This window comes from Ranitomeya imitator, chromosome 2, assembly GCF_032444005.1.
Source record: "Ranitomeya imitator isolate aRanImi1 chromosome 2, aRanImi1.pri, whole genome shotgun sequence".
Lineage (NCBI taxonomy): Eukaryota > Metazoa > Chordata > Amphibia > Anura > Dendrobatidae > Ranitomeya > Ranitomeya imitator.
Genome location: NC_091283.1, coordinates 613,495,859 through 613,519,118, shown reverse-complemented (window position 1 = coordinate 613,519,118; position 23,260 = coordinate 613,495,859). Strand labels below are relative to the sequence as shown.

Genomic DNA, 23,260 nt, shown 5'->3' with positions numbered 1-23,260 from the left:
TGCAGGCTAAAAGATCATTTTTGAGAAAATAATTTTTTTTTTTTTTTCATGGCTCTGCGTTATAAACTTCTGTGAAGCACTTGGGGGTTCAAAGTCCTCACCACACATCTAGATTAGTTCCTTTGGGGGTCTAGTTTCCAAAATGGTGTCATTTGTGGGGGATCTCCAATGTTTAGGCACACAGGGGCTCTCCAAACGTGACATGGTGTCCGCTAATGATTGGAGCTAATTTTCCATTTAAAAAGCCAAATGGCGTGCCATCCCTTCCGAGCCCTGCCGTGCGCCCAAACAGTGGTTTACCCCCACATATTGGGTATCTGCGTACTCAGGACAAACAGGACAACAATATTTGGGGTCCAATTTCTCCTATTATCCTTGGCAAAATAGGAAATTCCAGGCTAAAAAATCATTTTTGAGGAAAGAAAAATTATTTTTTATTTTCATGGCTCTGCGTTATAAACTTCTGTGAAGCACCTGGGGGTTTAAAGTGCTCAATATGCATCTAGATAAGTTCCTTGGGGGGTCTAGTTTCCAAAATGGGGTCACTTGTGGGGGAGCTCCAATGTTTAGGCACACAGGGGCTCTCCAAACGCGACATGGTGTCCGCTAACAATTGGAGCTAATTTTCCATTCAAAAAGTCAAATGGCGCGCCTTCCCTTCCGAGCCCTGCCGAGTGCCCAAACAGTGGTTTACCCCCACATATGAGGTATCGACGTACTCGGGAGAAATTGCCCAACAAATTTTATGATCCATTTTACCCTACTGCCCATGTGAAAATGAAAAAATTGAGGCGAAAAGAATTTTTTTGTGAAAAAAAAGTACTTTTTCATTTTTACAGATCAATTTGTGAAGCACCTGAGGGTTTAAAGTGCTCACTAGGCATCTAGATAAGTTCCTTGGGGGGTCTAGTTTCCAAAATGGGGTCACTTGTGGGGGAGCGCCAATGTTTAGGCACACAGGAGCTCTCCAAACGCGACATGGTGTCCGCTAACGATGGAAATAATTTTTCATTCAAAAAGTCAAATGGCGCTCCTTCCCTTCCGAGCCTTACCATGTGCCCAAACAGTGGTTTACCCCCACATGTGAGGTATTGGTGTACTCAGGAGAAATTGCCCAACACATTTTAGGATCCATTTTATCCTGTTGCCCATGTGAAAATGAAAAAATTGAGGCTAAAAGAATTTTTTTGTGAAAAAAAAGTACTTTTTCATTTTTACGGATTAATTTGTGAAGCACCTGGGGGTTCAAAGTGCTCACTATGCATCTAGATAAGTTCCTTGGGGCGTCTAGTTTCCAAAATGGGGTCACTTGTGGGGGAGCTCCAATTTTTAGGCACACGGGGGCTCTCCAAACGTGACATGGTGTCCGCTAAAGAGTGGAGCCAATTTTTGATTCAAAAAGTCAAATGGCGCTCCTTCCCTTCCAAGCCCTGCCGTGCGCCCAAACAGTGGTTTACCCCCACATATGAGGTATCAGCGTACTCAGGACAAATTGGACAACAACTTTCGTGGTTCAGTTTCTCCTTTTACCATTGGGAAAATAAAAAAATTGTTGCTAAAAGATAATTTTTGTGACTAAAAAGTTAAATGTTCATTTTTTCCTTCCATGTTGCTTCTGCTGCTGTGAAGCACCTGAAGGGTTAATAAACTTCTTGAATGTGGTTTTGAGTACCTTGAGGGGTGCAGTTTTTAGAATGGTGTCACTTTTGGGTATTTTCAGCCATATAGACCCCTCAAACTGACTTCAAATGTGAGGTGGTCCCTAAAAAAAATGGTTTTGTAAATTTCGTTGTAAAAATGACAAATCGCTGGTCAAATTTTAACCCTTATAACTTCCTAACAAAAAAAAATTTTGTTTCCAAAATTGTGCTGATGTAAAGTAAACATGTGGGAAATGTTATTTATTAACTATTTTGTGTCACATATCTCTCTGGTTTAACAGAATAAAAATTCAAAATGTGAAAATTGCGAAATTTTCAAAATTTTCGCCAAATTTCCGTTTTTATCACAAATAAACGCAGAATTTATTGACCTAAATTTACCACTAACATGAAGCCCAATATGTCACGAAAAAACAATCTCAGAACCGCTAGGATCCGTTGAAGCGTTCCTGAGTTATTACCTCATAAAGGGACACTGGTCAGAATTGCAAAAAACGGCAAGGTCTTTAAGGTCAAAATAGGCTGGGTCATGAAGGGGTTAAACCTGCCAGAACCGGATCTGAGTTTTTTAATTATAAAAAATATTTTTCGGTAGTGCTCATGGCAATAGCGGATGCGGAGTGTCGCTTCATCGCCGTGGACATTGGAGCTTTTGGCCGTGGCAATGATTCCCAGACATTCAAGAGCTCGGATATGGGCCGTCTGGTATATGGCAACAATTTTAATTTTCCCCCTCCACAGCCTCTCCCCAACACTCAAGGCCCACCGCTGCCATTTGTTATGGTTGGGGATGAGGCCTTCCAGATGTGTGAAAATCTCCTGAAGCCCTATTCTAGTAGGGACTTGGACCACACACACAGAATATACAACTACAGACTGACCAGGGCCAGAAGAACCGTAGAGTGCAGCTTTGGCATTCTGGTTGCTAAATGGCGCATTCTTGCAACAGCCATCAATCTAAAAGTGGAAACTGTGGACGAGGTGGTCAAAGCCTGTGTGGTTCTACACAATTATATAATGGCTAAGGAGCGACCCCACATTGAACTTGATGAACCAGTTTCACACCCATTGCCAGATTTTCAGCATCACCCGATGCGGTCAACTGCAGCCGTTGGTCTTATGCGGGACCAATTTGCGGCCTATTTTGTGTCCGATATTGGACGGGTTTCATGGCAGGACAATGTTGTTTAAATGTCCTGTTGTTTGTTAATGTTTACCAATTATTAAATACTGATACAAATTTTTCTAATTAATAAACTTTTTTGTGTTCACCAGGTCTCCTGTCTTTTTCCTCTCTAAGAAAAGTTTGAACAAAGATGGGCAGTAGATATGTATATCATAATTTGTAATCCAAAACCAGGAGTGGGTGATAGTTGATGAGGTAATAATTAGATTTTTTTAATCATAATTGACCTCTGTTGCACTCCCTATTTTGGTTTACAAAGAATGATATAAACACGCATACTTATAATAATGTAACCAGATTTAAATTTATTTATTGGTAATCTTCTTGACGTCATTGCGTCAAGACTGGCACGCTCTCTATACCCGTCAAGTCAAGTGTAAGAAATAATGAATTCATGATTAACATATACATGATCATGAATTCAAAATTTCTTACACCTGCCCAGGTGAGGATAGATAGTTAGCGTGTGCCAACCATTGTCCCATCAGTTTGACAAAAATTGTCACATAATGTGCTATATAGAATATGGTGAATATACAAGTCAGTAATCAACTAAACAGGTCAGGTGTCTATTTTGACATCTGACCGGTTCAGTTGAGTTCTGAACTTGATTGCCACCATTTTCTCTTTGGACAGTGACACTACACTAGTTAAAAATTAAAAATAAGAGTATGGAAATAACTGCTATTTTTTTGGCCAACTCATATCTGTATACTAAAGAAACACATATAGATGTTGTCTGGTATTTTATACTACTGGAGATATGTGTAGGCCAAAAGAATAAGTGTGTGACGAACTTTATTGGTGTGTATTGAGAGCGGTGAAAGACACAATAAACCAAACATAATTGTTGCAAATAATCTTTTTTTTTTATTGAGGAAAAACAACAATTTATTTTTTGGTACCGCGCTGGGTTGAACCACGCCGGCTTGGGGTTGAGTGACGTAACTGGGGGGTATTCAGAACTGAAGCCTGGCTCACCGTGGAGGAGGCAGAGGTGGCAGGAGAATGGGCAAGAAAACTTGAAGGGTCTGGAAGTTCGGGGATGGGGCTTAAAACATGAGGGGCTTGAGACACACTGGAAGGTTGAGACACATCGGTAGGTGATGGGGGAGGAATAATCAAAGTTTTTTTTTTTTTTATGAGTTTTGCCAGTTTTACGTTGGGTTTTCCGGGTTGGGGGAAGTCTTCTGGGGCTAGGTTGTAAAGTGTAGGCGGGAGACACGTCAGGACCCGGCTCCACAATTAAACAGTCAGTCTCCATTGTGGAGCGCTCGGCAATGTCTGAGTCCAATGGGGGAAAAGATAAAGTCCCGCCTGGGTCCTGGTGCCTCGTTGGGGGGGGGAAACAAAAACCCTCCCAGGTTCCTGGTGCATCGTTGGGGGGGGGAACATAAAGCCATGGATGGGTCCTGCTGCATCGGGGTGGGTCCTGTCCGGAAAGGTATGGCTTGGTCGTGCTGCATCATGGGGGGCCCGGTGCGATACGCCATGGATGGGTCCTGCTGCATCGGGGGGTGTCCTGCCCGGAAAGCAACGCCTCGGTCCTGCTGCATCGGGGTGGGTCCGGTCCGATATGCCAGGCCTCGGTCCTGCTGCATCGGGGGTGGGCCGGTCCGATATTGCATGGATGGGTCCTGCTGCATCGGGAGGGTGCCGGGCCGATAAGCCACGCCAGGGTCCTGCGTCATCGTGGTGTGAGCGGAGGAGGTCCAAGCCGGAGCAGCGGTCGTCACGGTGGTGGCGGTGGGATGTCCAACAGCACTCGTCATCGTGTTGGCGCTGTAGTGGAGTACACCTGTAGAGGGAATAGAGATGGCCGTGCAGTGGTATGCAGCAGAGGTAGGAATAGTGTTTACTTGTGACAGTGACGGCACAGTTGGATATGCCGCCACATTACGACTCTGACTCTGCTGCATAGCCTGCACAAAAGCAACATTGCAGGCCTGCATCACACTCAGCTGGAGATCAGGGCTAAGGTGTTCCGACATGCCCTGTTCGATTTGATTAAAAAAATGATGAGCTGGCTTCTGGAGGTCGGCTTTCACTTGATCAACGCTTTTGGCGACATCCTGGATGCGGCACTCTAACAGGTTATGGGACACATCCATTCTGTCACCTAAAGCCTTGATAGCTTCGTGTAAAACCGAGCTCAAGTGCAAAAACTCGGGCATGAGGGACCTATCCGAAGCCCTCTGTCGCTGCCGGGATGAGCCCGCAAAAATGGGTGCAGCAAAAGAGGACTGCGAAAGGGGAAGACCTGATGGGCCAGCCCCCTGGTCTCCAGTGAGTGTGGAAGACCCACCTGGTGCTGCGCTGCTGGATGGCTGGGACGGGTCCGTGGCTGCCGGCTGAAGGACCGCTCCAGAACCTGTGGCGACAGTCGTGCAGTGTGTGCTGTGAAAAAAGAAAACAGAAAATGAATACCAAACTATAACAAGACGGTACATCCTGTGGAATTAAAAATGACAGATTATGTCTATGCAATAAAACCGGAGGCATGTGAGAAATACTTACATTCTCATGAGAAGGACCGGTCTCAGGAAGGTCAACACACGGTGGTATTTGTAGAGCCGGTGCCTTGCTCCGGAACCACTAGCTGCACTCTTCTCTGCACGCAGGTCCTTGTTGAAGCGGTCCTTCATGGAACGCCAACGTGTCCTTACTTTGTCCATTGTGAAATAACAATAAAATATAATGGTCAGAATAAGGACTTTTGGCCGTGCTCTCGTGACTGTGTGTGATGACAGAAACTACGAAAAGTTTCTTTCATCACACACAGTCAAGAGAGCATGGCCAAGGTCTGTTGCTTCACACTACCGTGCAATACTTACCAAATGCATTACGGACCCGTGGCGGGGAATTCTCCCAGCCATCCCACAACGCTTGGGCCACCTCACTCCACAAACGACGGAGAACACTATTGACGGCGTGCTGTTGATCCCGGCTGTCCCACAACGGGACTCGCTCCTGGACCAGACTGATCAGCAGGTCATTATCAATCCGGTCGTCGTCCCGTTGTGAAACCTAAAATTAAAAGAAAATCATTTAAGTTTGCTCAACCACATTTGGAAAAAATAAGACACGAAGATGAGAAAGGGCAGGAATATGAAAGACAACTTTCAGAAAAGGATGATACAAGAAAAATGTAAAGAAAAACAAGGGTACAGAAAAGGAAAGAATATTACAATAAGGACAGTCTGCCTGGTATACATACCCGCTGCCGTCTTCCACCTGGACCTTGACTCCGCTGCTCAGTACCTCTCTGTCCCTCAGTTGAAGTGCTCTATAAAATTAAAAAAAAAAAATTGCCTCATGTGTCGATGTGACAGTCAATACTTACCAAGCTGACGGACAAAAAAATTACCTCGCTCACGTGATCCACTTCTGATTGCCGTGGCTGGAACTCCTCATCAGACGAAGAAACCGGAGAAGACATTCTGATGCGTGTTGAAAGAAAAAAATTGAAGAAATTAGGACATGTAGATCCAAAAAATTGAAAATGAATGCATTGGCTAGGATATACTCACATTGCTCTGTGTCTTGTCCAACAATGCGTCCGGGCAGGGTGCGGTCTTCTTTGGAGTCTGATGAGAAGTGACCAGAAACTTCCCCCAACCTTCCTTTTATAACCCTGCTGCTATGGCGGAGGCTTATCAGTGTCTAGACATCCTTATCTACAGTTAATTCAATGGTGCCAAAAAAAACGCATGCGTCAAAAAAACGCATGCAAACGCATGTCCAAAAAACCGCATGCGTCCCCATTGACTCCAATGCATTTTTTGTGAAAAAAAAAACGCATGTAAACGCATGCGTTTTTTTTGGGGATAAAAACGCCCCTCAAAATACTACAAGTTGCATTTTAGAAAATGAACGCATGCAGTAAAAAAACGCATGCGTTCACAAACGCGTGCAAACGCGTGCACCAAAAAACGCATGCGTTTTCAATGTTAAATATAGGGAAAAAAAACGCATGCGTTTTTTTGGTAAAAAACGCTGCAGACAAAAACGCAAGTGTGAAACCACCCTTAGAGGTCATTCACCGCATTGATGCTGGTAAGTAGTTGCTGGGAAGACACTGGCTAAAACAGAGTCTTGAGGTAGATGAGGCTAACTCCTGCAAAAGATTATAATAGCTAAGTACTATACATTCCTGAATACTCAGGCGCACATGCCTGAGCCGGCCTTAAAATGCATTGTGTGATGACATCAGAGATGGTTGGCAGTAGGGTTGAGCGACCTTGACTTTTTTAGGGTCGTGTCGGGTTTCACGAAGTCAATGGGAATATATTTTTTTTTATTCTCTCTCTCTCTCTTACACATTGCAAATCGCTACAGCGCACAAGCGACAACATGGCGATAGGCGTCCATGCCCCTAAGACCTATGTCATCACTCTGCCCACGCTCCTTCATTGGCTAAAAAAAATGGCGCCAAGCGCGTCATACGAAACGCGACTTTGGCGCGAAAGTCGCGTACCGCATGGTCGACCCCACACAGGGGTCGGGTTTCATGAAACCCGACTTTGCCAAAAGTCGGCGACTTTTGAAAATGAGCGATCCGTTTCGCTCAACCCTAGTTGGCAGGTGACCAGAGTAACCTGGCATGGACTATTACAGAGGAAGGTAGCCATAGGAGAAGGCGTCAAAGCCTGGTGCTGGAGCCGGGACAGGTGCTGGAATTTGAGAGGGGCTACATCAGCTTTTCCATTTGCCATTAATGTTATTACCTCAGACGATTATATGAAAAGTCTCCGGATTCTCAAAAATGTATTCTCTTATAGTCTGCAATAAGCAAATGTTCTTAAACTGAAGATTACTAAAATGCATCTCCTTTCTCCAAAAGGTTGAAGGATGATGTCGCCACTCTGAAGAACGGCTGGGATTCTTATGTCACCCAAGTATCTAAAGATACCGTCAGTAAAGATCTCCAGATTCAGGCTATGCAGGGAGAGGAGCACAAGATGAAAGCTGAAATGACTAAGTACCAAAAAGACGTTGAAAGGTAAATTATGAGTTGGGGGTTGTTGTCAGTAGAAAAGAATGATTTTTTATTTCGGGCATATGACGGAGTTATGTTGGTGGGTCAGCAAAGACACAGTGTCAATCACTGCAGGGCCGCAATCTTCTATCCACACATCTCACATTGAGGGCCTATATCATAGAAAACATTTACTCAGCCATGTTCACTTAGCATGTCACTGGGGGATTTTATGATATTTTATGGTATTTATGGTAAATTGTTATTGTGACACTTGGAGGTGCCATTTTCTTATTGTAAGGGTCACATAAGTGTGCCTTGTCTAGTCTGTGTCTATGCTCACTTTTCTTATTGGTTCCTTATTTTATTTTCCCCCTAGTATAATTTAAAAAAATTATTGGAGGGAAACTGATGATAAAACGGATCTCATAGTTTCCTGCATGGTCAGATTTGGGTTTGGCAGCTTCCGTATTGGACACAACTGTGATATGTGAACTTCCCCTAACCTAGCAAATTTCACTAGAAAGGTTTTTAGGGGTTCAAAATAGTCTTACTTCCCAAAACTGCAATTAATAAACTTACTAGTGACTTGCCCTGGGCTCTTTACATTTTCTAGGCATCTGGAGTAATGTAATGTGATTATGATGAGGTTGCACTGTATTCCCTGGCTGCTGTGATATTTCATCAATCGTACCAACTCAGGGCAACCATTAGATGGACCCAAGAAGACATCTGTTTTAGAAATTAGTGTTTAGGTGTTATCCAGGACACTCATTCCAGCCATGAATTCAGGAATACACAGAAGAAGCTGTAAGGATATGTTCACACTGACGTGGTTTTTGGCTTGGTTTTTGAGTCGAAATCCACTTCTGTTTGCAAGTAGCTTCCCATTCATTTGCGAAAACGTGTCTATAGGGCATGTCGTGTTTTTTGCCCAACATGCTTTTTAACGTGTTAAAAAAGCGTCATGTCAGTTTTTTGGCTTCTAGTTCTTTTTTGAATGATTTTTGTTGCTTGTTTGTTTTTTTATTAAAAAAATGCACCAAAAACAACATTGAGTAATGCTCCAAAAGCCCCATTAAATCAACATAAATAACATATGCCAAACCGCATGAAAAACTGCATGTCCTTAGGATATGTGCACATAGTCTTTGATAAGTTTTTTTGGAGCAGGTATGCTTAAAAAAATCCAAAAATCATTTAAAATTGCTTGAAAGACTCTTCCTATTCATTTCTACTGTAAAACCACTTTGCTGTTAAGTCTTTTTAGCATTTTTCTTCCACTTCAGGTTCTGAAAAACACCTTAACCAGAAGACATCCAAAGACGGGCAGATGTCCAAGGCCACCATGCACACTCCTGCTTTCATTTTTCGGTGGCCTTGTAGGAAATGGGACTTGCACATTGTCTTCTTGGGTCTGATTATATTTTTACTTTCCATCAGGTACCAGCAACAACTAGCATGCTCATTGGAGCGGGAGAGGATTTTAGAGCAGGCCAGGGTACAGGTGGAATTGGACTGGCAGAAGCGTTGTGAACAGGCAGAGAAAGCACAATATCAGAAATCGGAGGAACTTGTAGAAAATCTGAGTAAGGCCAAGGAACAGGTAAGGTTCTGGAGAATAATAGCTACATTTTGGGTATACCATAGCTGTCTTCTTCTCATACACAATGCAGTATTTTCTAGGTAAGCTTGGTGCACATTGCTTCAATCCTTCTGTCGATGGTATATGTCAGGACCTAAAGGCCCTTAGGCTGTGTGCACACAGTCCGTTCTAGATGTGTTTTCGCAGAGTTTTTTCCGCGCTTGTGTGCCAAAAACGCTATGGAATCCTTATGCAAGCGAATGCAGTGACAATCCTAAAGTGTTCTGCACATGATCAGTAATTTTCCTTGAGTATCTGCATTGTGTTTTTTTTCCTGCAGGGTCATTCCATATCAAGTGATCCAAATATGAATATATTTTTTTACCTTACGTCTTTAGATTTTTTTAATTTTTTGTTTTTATGAAGTACAACTTTAGTTAATTACAAATTAAAAGTTTAGAATTTTTTCTCATCAGTTAATTTTTTACAGATTTTTAAAGTTTTGAAAAAGCGCGGATTTTGGCCTGGTATGGCTTTACATTTTGTATCATATCTCGGGCTAGAATTAAGATACAAAGGTGGGAGAGGCATCATTTTTCTCAGAACGGTACCAACTTTCATTTGATATGTCACAGGACTATGTTTCTTTTATATTTTGTTTTGGAGAAATCAAATTAAAAATTTTGACGCGCAATTCTGAAAAAAACGTATGTTTTAAAATTGTGAAAACATGCATGTGTGTTACTCGTGTCCTTGTTTATATTTGTACAGGGATTCAACTTGGGATCTATCAAATTTGTATTTTTTTTTAAGCCTTGAATCATCTGATTTTATGTTTGTGTGAGTTTCTTCCTTTTTTCTTTTCAAATTACAACTTATCGAATTCAACATTTATATGTAACAATAAAGAAACACAAAAAACAAATACCGAAGTGCCAGAATAAAGGTACCGTCACATTAAGCGACGCTGCAGCAATATAGACAACGATGCCGATCGCTGCAGCGTCGCTGTTTAGTCGTTGTGTGGTTGCTGGAGAGCTGTCACACAGACAGCTCTCCAGCGACCAACGATGCCGAAGTCCCCGGGTAACCAGGGTAAACATCGGGTTACTAAGCTCAGGGCCGCGCTTAGTAACCTGATGTTTACCCTGGTTACCATTGTAAATGTAAAAAAAAAAAAAAACACTTCATACTTACATTCTGGTGTCTGTCGCGTCCCTCGCCGTCAGCTTCCCGCACTGACTGTGAGGGCCGGCCGTAAAGCACAGCACAGCGGTGCTTTACGGCGGTATTGCTGAGTCCCTGCGATGGGTTCTGCTTCCTGTAACTGATGTTATAACAAACTCTCCTCCTCTTCGTAGTCCTAGTTTGTACAATACATGAACTGGATGTTAAGAATATTTTCTCTAGTAACCACCACGACAGCACACCTGGAGGATGTTACCCCTTTCCTAATAGGGACAGGAAATGACAAGAGGTTAAATAACCCCTCCCTCATCCTCCCCCTCAGTGTTTTTTCCTGTCCCTACTAGGGATGAAGCGGTCATCCCAGGTGTGCTGTGCCAGCAGCGGTCACCAGGGGGGAAAGAGATTCTATGCTGGGCAACTGGGGAGCAGACTTACCTCTCTTCCCCGAGCGCTGCTCCCGTCTCTCCGGACTCGGGACTTCCGCCACCAGTCCGCACCGACAAGGCAAGGTCTGGGCGGCATTCTTCAGCTGGAGGCCTCCCTGAGCTCTCCAGGCCCTCTCCTCCTCCAGCGCTGTGCGCGCGATGAGGACTTCCAGTCTGAAGCCGGCGGCAGGAAGTGACGTCAGACGCCGGCCGGCTTCAGTATTCAGGAAGCTCCTTTGCGTTCCACGCTGGAACGCATGTCAGTTAGCTTGGATATCAGCGGTCTTTCTCCCCCCACATCCGGACATTGGAGGAGGAGGTCCTCTCTCAGGAGGACAGGTGCTGTGTCCGGTCGCCTATTTAAGAGCCCCGGACAAGAAGACGTCTCAGGTAAGACCACTGTGTGGTGAAAATCATGGAGACGTCTGCCTCGCGCTCTGCTATTGCAGATCCCAGCACCATCCCGGCCCCAGTAAGTAATCTGGCCCAGGGTGTCCACTCCCTGATGCGGGTTGCAATCTTATGATTCCTTCTCCCCTTTATTTCAGGGGGACAAGGAACCCGCATCAGGAGGCAGATCCAAAGCTGCACGTAAATGTGCTGTCTGTGCAAAAAAACTGTCCTCTTCATATAAGAAGACATTGTGCAAAGAGTGCACAGAAAAGATTGTTAGAGAAGAGCAGCCATCTCTAATGGAAGAGATTAAAGGCTTGATCCAGCACGAGATCAGAAGCTCTCTGGCTACACTCTCCCAGCCCACACCCTCCTCCAGTACTCCTCCGGAAGCTAAGAAAAGGAAGCTTAATCCAGAGGATGAAAGGCATGAGGAATCTCAGGGGGAGATGTCGGATGAACATCCAGAGGAAGGTGAAATATCCTTAGACTCAGAGGCTTCTCAGCAAGAGAGATACTACTTCTCCTCCAGTGACATAGAAGAACTCCTCACAGCAGTAAGGAAGACTATGGAGATTGAAGAAGAGAAGACGGCTCAGTCAGTACAAGATGAGATGTTCGGGGGTCTTCGTTCTAAGAAGAAACAAGTATTTCCCATTCACAAGAACATCCGTGATTTAGTTCTAGAAGAATGGGAGACTCCGGAAAAGAGGTTGACCACCCCAGCAGAAATTAAGGATCGGTTTCCGGTAGATGACGAAACTGCTTCATGCTGGTCGGAGATTCCTAAGGTGGATATTCAGATCGCTAGGGTAGCTAAGAAAACCACGCTACCATTTGAAGATGCCTCCCAGTTGAAGGACCCTCTGGAGCGTAAAATGGATGGGCTGCTAAGAAAGTCTTGGGAGACGTCTGCATCTTTACTTAACATCAATTCGGTGTCTACCTGTGTGGCTAGATCAATGCACCGCTGGCTGGGTCAATTAGAGGAACACCTGTCTTCAGGCACTCCCAGGGAGGAGATCCTGGCCTCTCTACCTATCTTCCAGAAAGCGACAGGATTTCTAGCGGATGCCTCAGCTGAGTCCGTGAGGGTGGCAGCAAGGTCATCAGCATTGTCAAATTCTGTAAGACGAGCACTCTGGCTGAAATCATGGTCTGGGGACATGACCTCGAAGATGAGGCTCTGTTCGATTCCCTTTAAAGGGAATTATATGTTTGGGCCGGCCCTGGATGATCTACTGGAGAAGGCTTCAGATAAAAAGAAGACATTGCCAGAACCTAGAAACCCTAGGAAAAGACCCTTTCGCTCTCAACAAGAGCATACTCCTCAATACAGAGGCAAGGGTAAGACAGGGTGCTGGAGTTACCCAAAAGGAGGGAGAGACAGAAAACTCTTTCTTTCCCAGCCCCAAAATCAGAGAAAACAATGATGCCACCAGGGTAGGGGGTCGTATTTCAAACTTCCTCCCATACTGGCAAGCAATCTGCTCAGACCAATGGACGTTAACATCAGTCAGAGACGGAATAAAAATAGAGTTGATATCATATCCTCAAAAGATGTCAAGAACAACATCTTTAGCTACACCAAAGCTACAGTCCATATTGATAGCGGGAGTACAAGATCTTTTAGACAACAAAGTGATCTCCTCAGTCCCGGAGAACGAGAAGAACAGAGGACATTATTCAAATTTGTTTCTAATAAAGAAACCAAACGGGTCCCATCGAATAATAATCAACCTAAAACCTCTGAATCAACATGTCGCCTACAGAAGGTTCAAGATGGGAATCAGTAAGGTCCACAGTACCCCTCATAGGACAAGATTTCGTCATGGCGACGATAGATCTACAGGACGCGTATTACCATGTCCCAATCGATCCAACTTATCGAAAATTCCTAAGATTTGCAGTCGCCAGGGGAAAAGACATAGACCATTTTCAGTTCAATGTCCTCCCCTTTGGGCTATCCTCAACCCCGAGGATCTTCACGAAGATCATGTCCGAAGTAATGGCCTACATCAGAGGTCAACGAATATGCATAATTCCATACCTCGACGACCTACTGATAGTGGCCCCCTCAGTTCCCACTCTTCAAAAACACCTTCAGAGGGTAGTCCAGATCTTATCGTCCCTAGGCTGGATAGTGAACCACAAGAAATCGGAGATGGTTCCATCAACAACAAAGGTCTTTTTACGGGTCCTACTAGATTCTCACAGCCAAACATCTTTTTTACCAGAACAAAAACGGACCTTGCTTACAGCAAAGATCAGAACATTGAGGGACAAGAAGATAACTTCTCTAAGATGGGCCATGTCGGTTCTCGGGACCATGACGTCGTGCATCCAGATGGTGTCATGGGCACAAGCCCACACCAGAGTACTCCAGACTCATATTCTGTCAAATTGGGACGGATCCCCAGATTCTCTGGACAGAAAGATCAGAATACCACCGCACGTAAAGTCATCTTTGACGTGGTGGCTACAAAAGGAAAACCTACTCAGAGGAGTTTCCTGGTCGCAGGACCCAGCAATCTCTATAACAGTAGATGCCAGCGAAAGAGGTTGTGGAGCTACGGTAGCCCAACACATATTTCAAGGGAACTGGCCAAGCGAGATAAGTCAACGATCCTCGAACTTCAGAGAATTAAAAGCTGTAGAGGAAGTCCTCAAAGCAGCGGTAACTCTTGTTCAGAATTCCCATATCAAGATCTACTCGGACAACATGACAACAGTTGCCCATCTTCGTCATCAGGGAAGTACAAGACACGAGGATCTAAAGGCCATATCAGCCAGAATATTTTCCTGGGCCGAAGAACATGTTCTCTCTCTTTCTGCCCTGCACATAAGAGGGGAAATAAATGTACAGGCCGACTTCCTGAGCAGAGAAAAGATCCATCCCGGAGAATGGGGTCTAGACCCAGAGACTTTTCAGATTTTGGTCAGAAAGTGGGAACAGCCGGAAGTGGACCTGTTCGCGAACGCCCAGAACACAAAAGTGGATCAATTTTTTTCACTAGATCCAACCAATCCGGGGCTAGGAGTAGACACATTGGCCCAACCATGGACATTCTCACTGGCCTACGCATTTCCTCCATTACCAATTCTACCAAGGGTCCTACAGAAGATAAGGACAGAAAGAGTCAGTGTAATCTTAGTAGCTCCATTTTGGCCCAAAAGAAGTTGGTTTGGGTCCCTCATCAGCCTAAAAGTAGATGGACCAATGGCACTACCTCCGATCAAGAACCTCCTCTATCAGGGGCCAATACTTCATCCAGATCCCGAGAGATTACACCTGAATGCCTGGCTTCTGAATTCTCAATTCTGAGGACCAGAGGGCTATCAAAGAAGGTCATTAGTACGCTACAGAAAAGCCGGAAGACCGTTACCAATTCCATTTATCAGAAAATATGGAAGACATATCACATGGAGTGCTCCTGAATGGCCCAACCCAGATAGGCCGAACCTAGCCAGAATCCTGGATTTTTTACAAGATGGATTAGAAAAAGGTCTCAAACCCAGCACCCTCAAGGTACAGGTGGCGGCACTGAGCTCGTATTTTGACCAACCTCTAGCCGAACACAGATGGATAAGAAGGTTTATGACGGCAGCATCCCGCATATCTCCAAGATCCATTAATATAGTCCCGTCTTGGGACCTCAATATAGTCCTGAAGGGACTTACACTTCCACCTTTCGAACCTTTGTCATCAATAGCAATGGATAGACTCTCTTGGAAAACCACCTTCCTGATAACCATAACTACAGTCAGGAGAGTAGGTGAACTACAGGCCCTGTCGATCAATGAACCTTACATGAGGATTCTACAAGATAGGCTTATTCTGCGATTGGATCCATCCTTTCTTCCAAAAGTCGTCTCTGACTTTCATAAGTCACAGGAGATAATTCTCCCTTCCTTTTATCAAGAACCAAAAAATGAAGAAGAACAACAGTTCCATACTTTAGACGTTCGAAGAACGGTACTTTATTACCTTCAAATTTCAGATAAAATTAGGAAGGATCAGAATTTATTTATCCATCTTCATGGGCAGAATAAGGGAAAGAAGACTTCCAAATCTACAATTGCCAATTGGATCAAGAGAGCAATCTTGGAGGCCTATCAGATCCAGGGCCTTCCACCACCAGAAAGATTCACAGCTCATTCTACCAGAGCAACAGCTGTCTCCTGGGCCGAGAAAGCCAGTGCTTCCATTGAGCAAATATGCAGAGCGGCTACGTGGTCCTCGGTCCATACATTTTCTAAACATTACAGGCTAGACCTGATGTCAAAGGAGGACTTGGCCTTCGGAGAAAAAGTCCTTGGGGCTATAGTCCCTCCCTAATAGATTACTCTTGGGTACTGCTCCAGGTGTGCTGTCGTGGTGGTTACTAGAGAAAATAGAATTATTCTTACCGTTAATTCGGTTTCTAGTAACTCACCACGACAGCAGGAGTACCGTATTTTTCGGATTACAAGACGCACTTTTTCCCCCCCCAAAAAAAGGGGGGGAAATGGGGGGTGCGTCTAATAGTCGCAATGCAGGCTTACCGTGGCGGCAGAGGTGCGGTGGCAGAGGTGCGGCGGCAGAGGTGCGGCGGCAGAGGTGTGGCGGCAGAGGAGGCGCAGTAAGCGGGGTCCCTTTCTCCAGTGAGGTGATGCAGCAGCCCGGTATGCAGCAGAGCCGGGTGAATCCTGTTGTTATCGGTGGTGGCGGCCATTTTCCCGAGGCCGCGCGTGCGCAGATGGAGCGCTCTGCTTCCCGGGGCTTCAGGAAAATGGCCGCCGCGATCTCCATCTGCGCACGCGCGGCCTCCCGCGGCCATTTTCCTGAAGCCCCGGGAAGCAGAGGGCTTCATCTGCACACGCGCGGCCTCAGGAAGATGGCCACGCCCACCGATAACAACAGGATTCACCCGGCTCTGCTGCTTACCGGGCTGCTGAATCATCATACCGGGGAAAGGGACCCCGCTTACTGCGCCTCCTCTACCGCTGCACCTCTGCCACCGCACCTCTGCCGCCAATATAAGCCTGCATTGCCTGCACGGTAAGCCTGGGACCCCTCTCACGCCATACCTCTCACTGCACCTCCTGATCCCAGCACCTCCTGATCCCAGCACCTCCTGATCCCAGCACCTCCTGATCCCAGCACCTCCTGATCCCAGCACCTCCTCATCCCAGCACCTCCTCATCCCAGCACCTCTTGATCCCAGCACCTCTTGATCTCAGCACCTCCTGATCCCAGCACCTCCTGATCCCAGCACCTTCTCATCCCAGCACCTCCTCATCCCAGCATCACCCCACCTCTGCCGACACCTTGCCTCCTGTGACCCTACTCTGCCACCGCCAGCCCTCAGGTAAGATACTGTAAATTCTGACAATAAGACGGACCCCCATCTTATAAAAAATCTTTTTTTCTGCAATTTTCACCCCAAATTTGGGGTGCGTCTTATGGTCCGGTGCGTCTTATAGTCCGAAAAATACGGTAATCCCTCCCTATGCTTGATATACGTTCTGAAAAGAATAAATATGATTTGAAGCATTCCTTCTCCTGTGGTCCTTTATAATAACACTGAGGGGGAGGATGAGGGAGGGGTTATTTAACCTCTTGTCATTTCCTGTCCCTATTAGGAAAGGGGTAACATCCTCCAGGTGTGCTGTCGTGGTGAGTTACTAGAAACCGAATTAACGGTAAGAATAATTCTATTTTTCTCCCTCCATTTGAGGAGTTGCCTGGGTGTAAAGATTTTGTGTGAATACGGTCTGTGGAGGCCCGAGCTGCCGGCCGGTCATCTGCTCTGCAGTCACTGTCTACCCCTGGTCATTCTCAGCCCTAACAAAGTTTCTCCTCTGTCCTCTCCTGCTTCTAATTGGTAACATAATAAAATAATACAGTAATATCTAATAATCATGGATTATTTGGTAAATATAGACCCCACACTGTTAGACCACAGGCTGAACAGATCTGAAATCAAGATTTTTGAACTGACACTGTAATAGTTTTATTTTTTAAAATATGATCCCATCACGATCCCAGCTTGTATTTTGGTACAGATGTGGATAGGAGCATAGCAGGCACATGGGCAGTTTTTGAAGTTTTTAAATTAAACGTTTTTTTTCAGAAATGCATTTTAAAGTTTTGCGCTTGCGTTAGCATAGGTAAAATATTATCAAAGATACTCTTGTGACACATCTGGTGAAAGCCTGGACAGTTCTGAGTAGAATGGTGTTTATTTTGTTTCTCTATCTCTTTTCTAGCCTGAGTTATGGGGAGAAATGTAAAGGCAGGCAACACCGAAATTCGCACTTTTTCCGAACTTTGAAAATCAATAAAAAAATAAAAAAAAAATCTAGAATTTTTTCTTCTTCGCATTTTGCATTCTCTGACACACTGTTACCAAATAACAAAATCTCAAAAGAATTAAAAATATAGTGTTAAAAATCATTGGTTCACTTGACATGGAATGACCCTGCAGCTTGTCAATTCTTTGTGCGTTTCTGCAGTGTTTTTAGCCCATTTACTTAAATTGAGTGAGTCAAATCCGCAGCGAAAACGCAGGTGTAAAAATGTTTGCTGATTTTCTGAGTTTTTGTTTGCATTTCTACCAGCTTCCTATGGTGTTTCCCACATTGTCATCTGTATTATTAACAAATAAAAGCCTAAATTGATCTGACGTCTTCCGTAGGCTTAGTAAAAGCAACTGCTTAGACTGCTTTTAGAAGACTAATACATGTCATGTGGGAAACATAAGACCCACCATCAGGTCGATAAATGAATACGTTGAAATCGAAGACTTTGAAATGCATTGATTTTAAGTATTAATAAATGTTCTCCTTTTCAACACTTTTGACAACGAACATCACAACAACCTTTTTCTGATCGTTTTTAGCTTTGAGCCTCTTACTGGCTGAGCGAGTGGAGCAACAGTCCAAACGTTCGATCTTCGATCCTTTTTCCGAGTTTTGCCTGTTACTTGCACAATCATCACCAACCACATTTGCCTTTCCTTGATATTCTATCAGTGTTACACTATGGAGCGCCCTTGTTTTGTCTTTTAGTCATTGATCTCCCATGCTGGTGCTGTAGAAACAAACAGTCTTTCAGAAATCCTTAAGGCTACTTTCACACTAGCATTTTTTTCAATACGTCGCAATGCGTCGTTTATGGGGAAAAAACGCATCCTGCAAAGTTGTCTGCAGATGCGTTTTTGCCCCATAGACTAACATTAGCGACGCATTGCGACGGATTGACACACGTCGCAACCGTCGTGCGACTGTTGTGGCGGACCGCCGGGAGCAAAAAACGTTACATGTAACGTTTTTTGCTGCCGACGGTCCGCCATTTCCGACCGTGCATGCGCGGCCGGGACTCCGCCCTCACCTCCCCGCACCTCACAATGGGGCAGCGGATGCGCTGGAAAAATGCATCCGCTGCCCCCGTTGTGCGGCGCATTCACTGCTAGCGTCGGTACGTCGGCCCGACGCACTGCGACGGGCCGAGTCCGACGCTAGTGTGAAAGTAGCCTAAGCTCTATGCTTACAATAAAAAATGGTTGCAAATGTGTACATGGTCATTAAAGGTAAAGATTAGTTTTCCCAGAACTAAAGTGAAAATTTATTTACAGCTGGAGGCTGACACGAAGGAAAAGGACAGGAGACTGAAGGAGTTGCAGCTGCTGGTGTCCACGCTTTCCTGGGAAAGGGATCAAGCTCATAAGATGGCAAGTAAATGTCCAGGAGAAGAGGTGGGAATGTACTCTTATATTATTACTAGCTATTGAACCTGTTCTACGCAGGGGTGGCTAGCATCTATATTGGTATATGGTCTCCATCCTGGTATGTGCTGCTCCATCCTGCGTCCCCATCCTGTCATGAGCTGCTCCATCCTGCGTCCCCATCCTGACATGTGCTGCACCCATCCTGCACCCCCATTCTGACATGTGCTGCTCCCATCCTGCACCCCCATTCTGACATGTGCTGCTCCATCCTGCGTCCCCATCCTGTCATGAGCTGCACCCATCCTGCGCCCCCATCCTGCCATGTGTTGCACCCATCTTGCGCCCCCATTCTGTCATGTGTTGCACCCATCCTGCGCCCCCATTCTGTCATGTGCTGCTTCCATCCTGCGCCCCCATTGTGACATGTGCTGCTCCCATCCTGCGCCCCCATTCTGACATGTTCTGCACCCATCCTGCGCCCCCATTCTGTCATGTGTTGCACCCATCCTGCGCCCCCATTCTGTCATGTGCTGCTTCCATCCTGCGCCCCCATTGTGACATGTGCTGCTCCCATCCTGCGCCCCCATTCTGACATGTTCTGCACCCATCCTGCGCCTCCATTCTGACATGTTCTGCACCCATCTTGCGCCCCCATTCTGTCATGTGTTGCACCCATCCTGCGCCCCCATTCTGTCATGTGCTGCTCCCATCCTGCGCCCCCATTGTGACATGTGCTGCACCCATCCTGCGCCTCCATTCTGACATGTTCTGCACCCATCCTGCGCCTCCATTCTGTCATTTGCTGTTCCCAGCCTGTCATGTGCTGCTCCCATCCTGTGCCCCCGTTCTGTCATGTGCTGCTCCCATCCTGTGCCCCCGTTCTTTCATGTGCTGCTCCCATCCTGCACCCCTGTTCTGTCATGTGCTGCTCCCATCCTGCGCCCGTTCTGTCATGTGCTGCTCCCATTCTGCACCCCTGTTCTGTCATGTGCTGCTCCCATCCTGTGCCCCCGTTCTGTCATGTGCTGCTGCCATCCTGCGCCCCCGTTCTGTCATGTGCTGCTGCCATCCTGCGCCCCCGTTCTGTCATGTGCTGCTCCCATTCTGCACCCCTGTTCTGTCTTGTGCTGCTCCCATCCTGCGCCCGTTCTGTCATGTGCTGCTGCCATCCTGCGCCCCCGTTCTGTCATGTGCTGCTCCCATCCTGCGCCCCCGTTCTGTCATGTGCTGCTGCCATCCTGCGCCCCGGTTCTGTCATGTGCTGCTCCCATCCTGCGCCCCTGTTCTGTCATGTGCTGCTCCCATCCTGCGCCCGTTCTGTCATGTGCTGCTGCCATCCTGCGCCCCCGTTCTGTCATGTGCTGCTCCCATCCTGCGCCACCATTGTATTATATGCCCCCCATAAGATGCTCCATTATATATGCCCGTATGCTGCTGCCATATATATAAAAAAAAAATAAAAAAATACCATACTCACCTATCGTCGCTGGGCGCTGGGGGCCTGAGCAGGCGGGGACACCTGCGCGCTGTGGGGATCAGGTGCCGGAGTCACCGCTAGCTCAGGCCCCCAGCACTTGCTATACTCACCTGTCTGTCCCGTTCCAGCGCTGCGCCGGCGCGCATTAAGCGCGTCATCGCGCCCTCTGAACTGGGGACGTCACAGCAGAGGACCCGGGAGACGGAGCCGCACGCAGCGCTGGAACGGGGGACAGGTGAATATACTTACCCTCCTGGCGGTCCCTGACTCTCCGGTGGAGATCGCGGTGTGCGTTCAGTGTTTACGCATACCGTGATCTCCTGGGAGCGTCACTCTGTGAGGCCCAGACTGTGCCGGCGCTTGCGCTTGCGCAGTCTATAAAGGCTTCGGACACAGTGACGCTCCCAGCGTTATATTATAGATATCCTCAGGGAAAAATTATATTTCTCCTTTGCCTCATTGGGGGACACAGGGCCATGGGTGTATGCTGTTACCTCTAGGAGGCTGACACTAAGTTAATACAAAAAAGGGTTAGCTCCTCCTCTGCAGTATACACCACCCACTGGCTCCAGCGGAACCAGCTCATGCATATAGTGTCTGTAGGAGGCACATGGGTCTGGTTTTCAGACCACAATTTTTTACTTTTATTGTTATTTTTTAATTTTAATCTTTTTTACCCTTTTAATGAATGACAGGAGTGACGGATCCCTTCAAGGGTCTGATCTACCCAAACCAACAACAGGCGGGAACGTGGAGTGTCGCCTCCACGTACCTCCTCCTGCACCACTGAACGATATGCCTGAGCTCTTTTATGGGCGACATGTCCCTTAAGGGTCCCGCTCTCCCCACACCATCAACAGATGGGAACATGGAGTGTCGTCTCCATGTACCCCCTTCTGCAGCCAGGCCTTTTTTATGCCGGACATCAGCCCTGTCCCATCCTGGAGGAATTAACCCCAGGATGTCCAGAGGCATTTGCTACAGTCCGCGCAGCCCCCACTGCATCACCGCTGATAAACAGCGGTGATGGAAGGAGGTGGACAGTTCCTCTCCACCTCCCTGTCAAAGGGATAGTGGATGGAGGGCTCCCTGCACCGTCCATGCTACAGCAGCTGACCTGTGATCTCCGCTGGCGGTCTCTCACCTAACTCCGCGGGTAAGTGGGGGTTCGGGTCTCTTTCAGCAGGAGGGCTCCTGTAGCGCGCACTATCCCCGTGCTCCGGACGGCGCCTGAAATTTTAGGCCCCGGCATTGGCCTCGACTATACCCGGTAGCTCTGCCCAGAACAGCGGCTCTGCCTACGTTCTTGGCACTTCTCGCCCATCGCGAGACTGCCTTCTGCACTCCCGGCGGCCATCACTATTTCCCGGTCTTCACACGTACAGCTCTCACTGCACGGATTGGGCCGCAACGCATACTTGCAACTCCAGGCGGATTGAAGCCAGCGGTATCTTCACTATCCTGCTGGACTTCTGCTACCGGGGGGCCTACTCAGAGTAGCGCAGTGCCGGGAGGACCGACAGGGCTGCATTACCCAAGATTGCGGAGTTTGACCCCTCTCTGCAGTCCTCACAGGGTCATCCAGACATCCAGGCATTCTATCAAAACACATAGTGTTCTTTTGCCTCATGTACCTCCTGCCAGACTGCGTTGCCATGGGGACAGACTACACCATTCTGCAAGGCCTTTGATCCCAAATGCTCTCAGGAGCCCTCCACCGCTATCGAACCCAGTGTACCTAGTCCCCCAGAGTGGGCTTTGTCACTGTCGCAGTCCATGGCTTAACTAACCAAAGCGATTGAGTCCCTCCACAATCCCTCCACGGGTCGGGGCAGTCGTCTGCCTGTCTTAGAGAGTTACCCTACTTCAGGGGAACCGTCGGCCAGCAGGGGCCACTCTTGCTCAAAAAATACACAGGCATCTAGGAAACGGATCCATACCATGTCTCCCAGGCCCTCTCGTGCCTCAGTATCCATTAGCTCCGTTTCTCGCTCCCCGTCTCCTGGTGTCCACACCGATCAGGACTCTGAGTACAAGTCCGTGTCTCTCGAGCTAGACTCTCCAGATTATCAGACGACAATAGACAGCCTCATTGAGGCAGCCAACCAAACCTTGAAGCTCGACGAGGACTCTAACTCTGTTCCAGATCACGCAGTATCCTTCAAGAGGACCAAACACCCTCACAGGGTTTTCTCTAATCATCCTGAGTTTCAGGATATAGTTTGGCAGCATAGGGAACGTCAAGACAAGCGCTTCACAGGTCAGAAACCTCCTGGAGGCGAGGCACCCTTTTTCATCGGATTTGCGGAGGGAATGGTCGAATCCCCTCCAGTTGATCCGCCTGTATCCCGTCTAGCCACCAAAACCTTTCTATCCTGTCCTTACCAGATGGTTCCTCCATTAAAGACTTCACAGACCGTCAGATATAGAACCTCCGGCTCGGCACGCTCTCCCTCTTTGCCGCGACGTGGCTAGCTAAAGCCACGGTCTCTTGGGCAGATACCCTGACCGGAACCATTCAAGATAGTAACCTTTCCCAGGAAGCAGTTGATTTGGCCAATTAGATCTCTTTGGCCGTCAACTGTCTGGTGCATGCTTCTCTGGACGCAGCTAATTATGCTGCTCTTGCAGTCTCAAATGCCGTCACCATCAGAC

The 23,260-nt window shown here is 46.9% G+C and overlaps 1 protein-coding gene across 4 annotated transcripts in view; it reads left to right on the top strand.

Annotated features, from left to right (window-relative positions):
• Window positions 1-23,260, top strand: part of CCDC57 (coiled-coil domain containing 57) — a 178,120-nt gene that overhangs the window by 114,104 nt on the left and 40,756 nt on the right. For 3 of the 4 annotated variants that reach the window (XM_069752482.1, XM_069752483.1, XM_069752485.1), the window contains exons 8-10: window positions 7,691-7,849; window positions 9,269-9,431; window positions 19,036-19,155. In XM_069752482.1, coding sequence (XP_069608583.1) covers window positions 7,691-7,849; window positions 9,269-9,431; window positions 19,036-19,155 — 442 coding nt within the window. The remainder of the gene's footprint in view (window positions 1-7,690; window positions 7,850-9,268; window positions 9,432-19,035; window positions 19,156-23,260) is intronic. The other variant, XM_069752484.1, reaches the window with a different exon arrangement.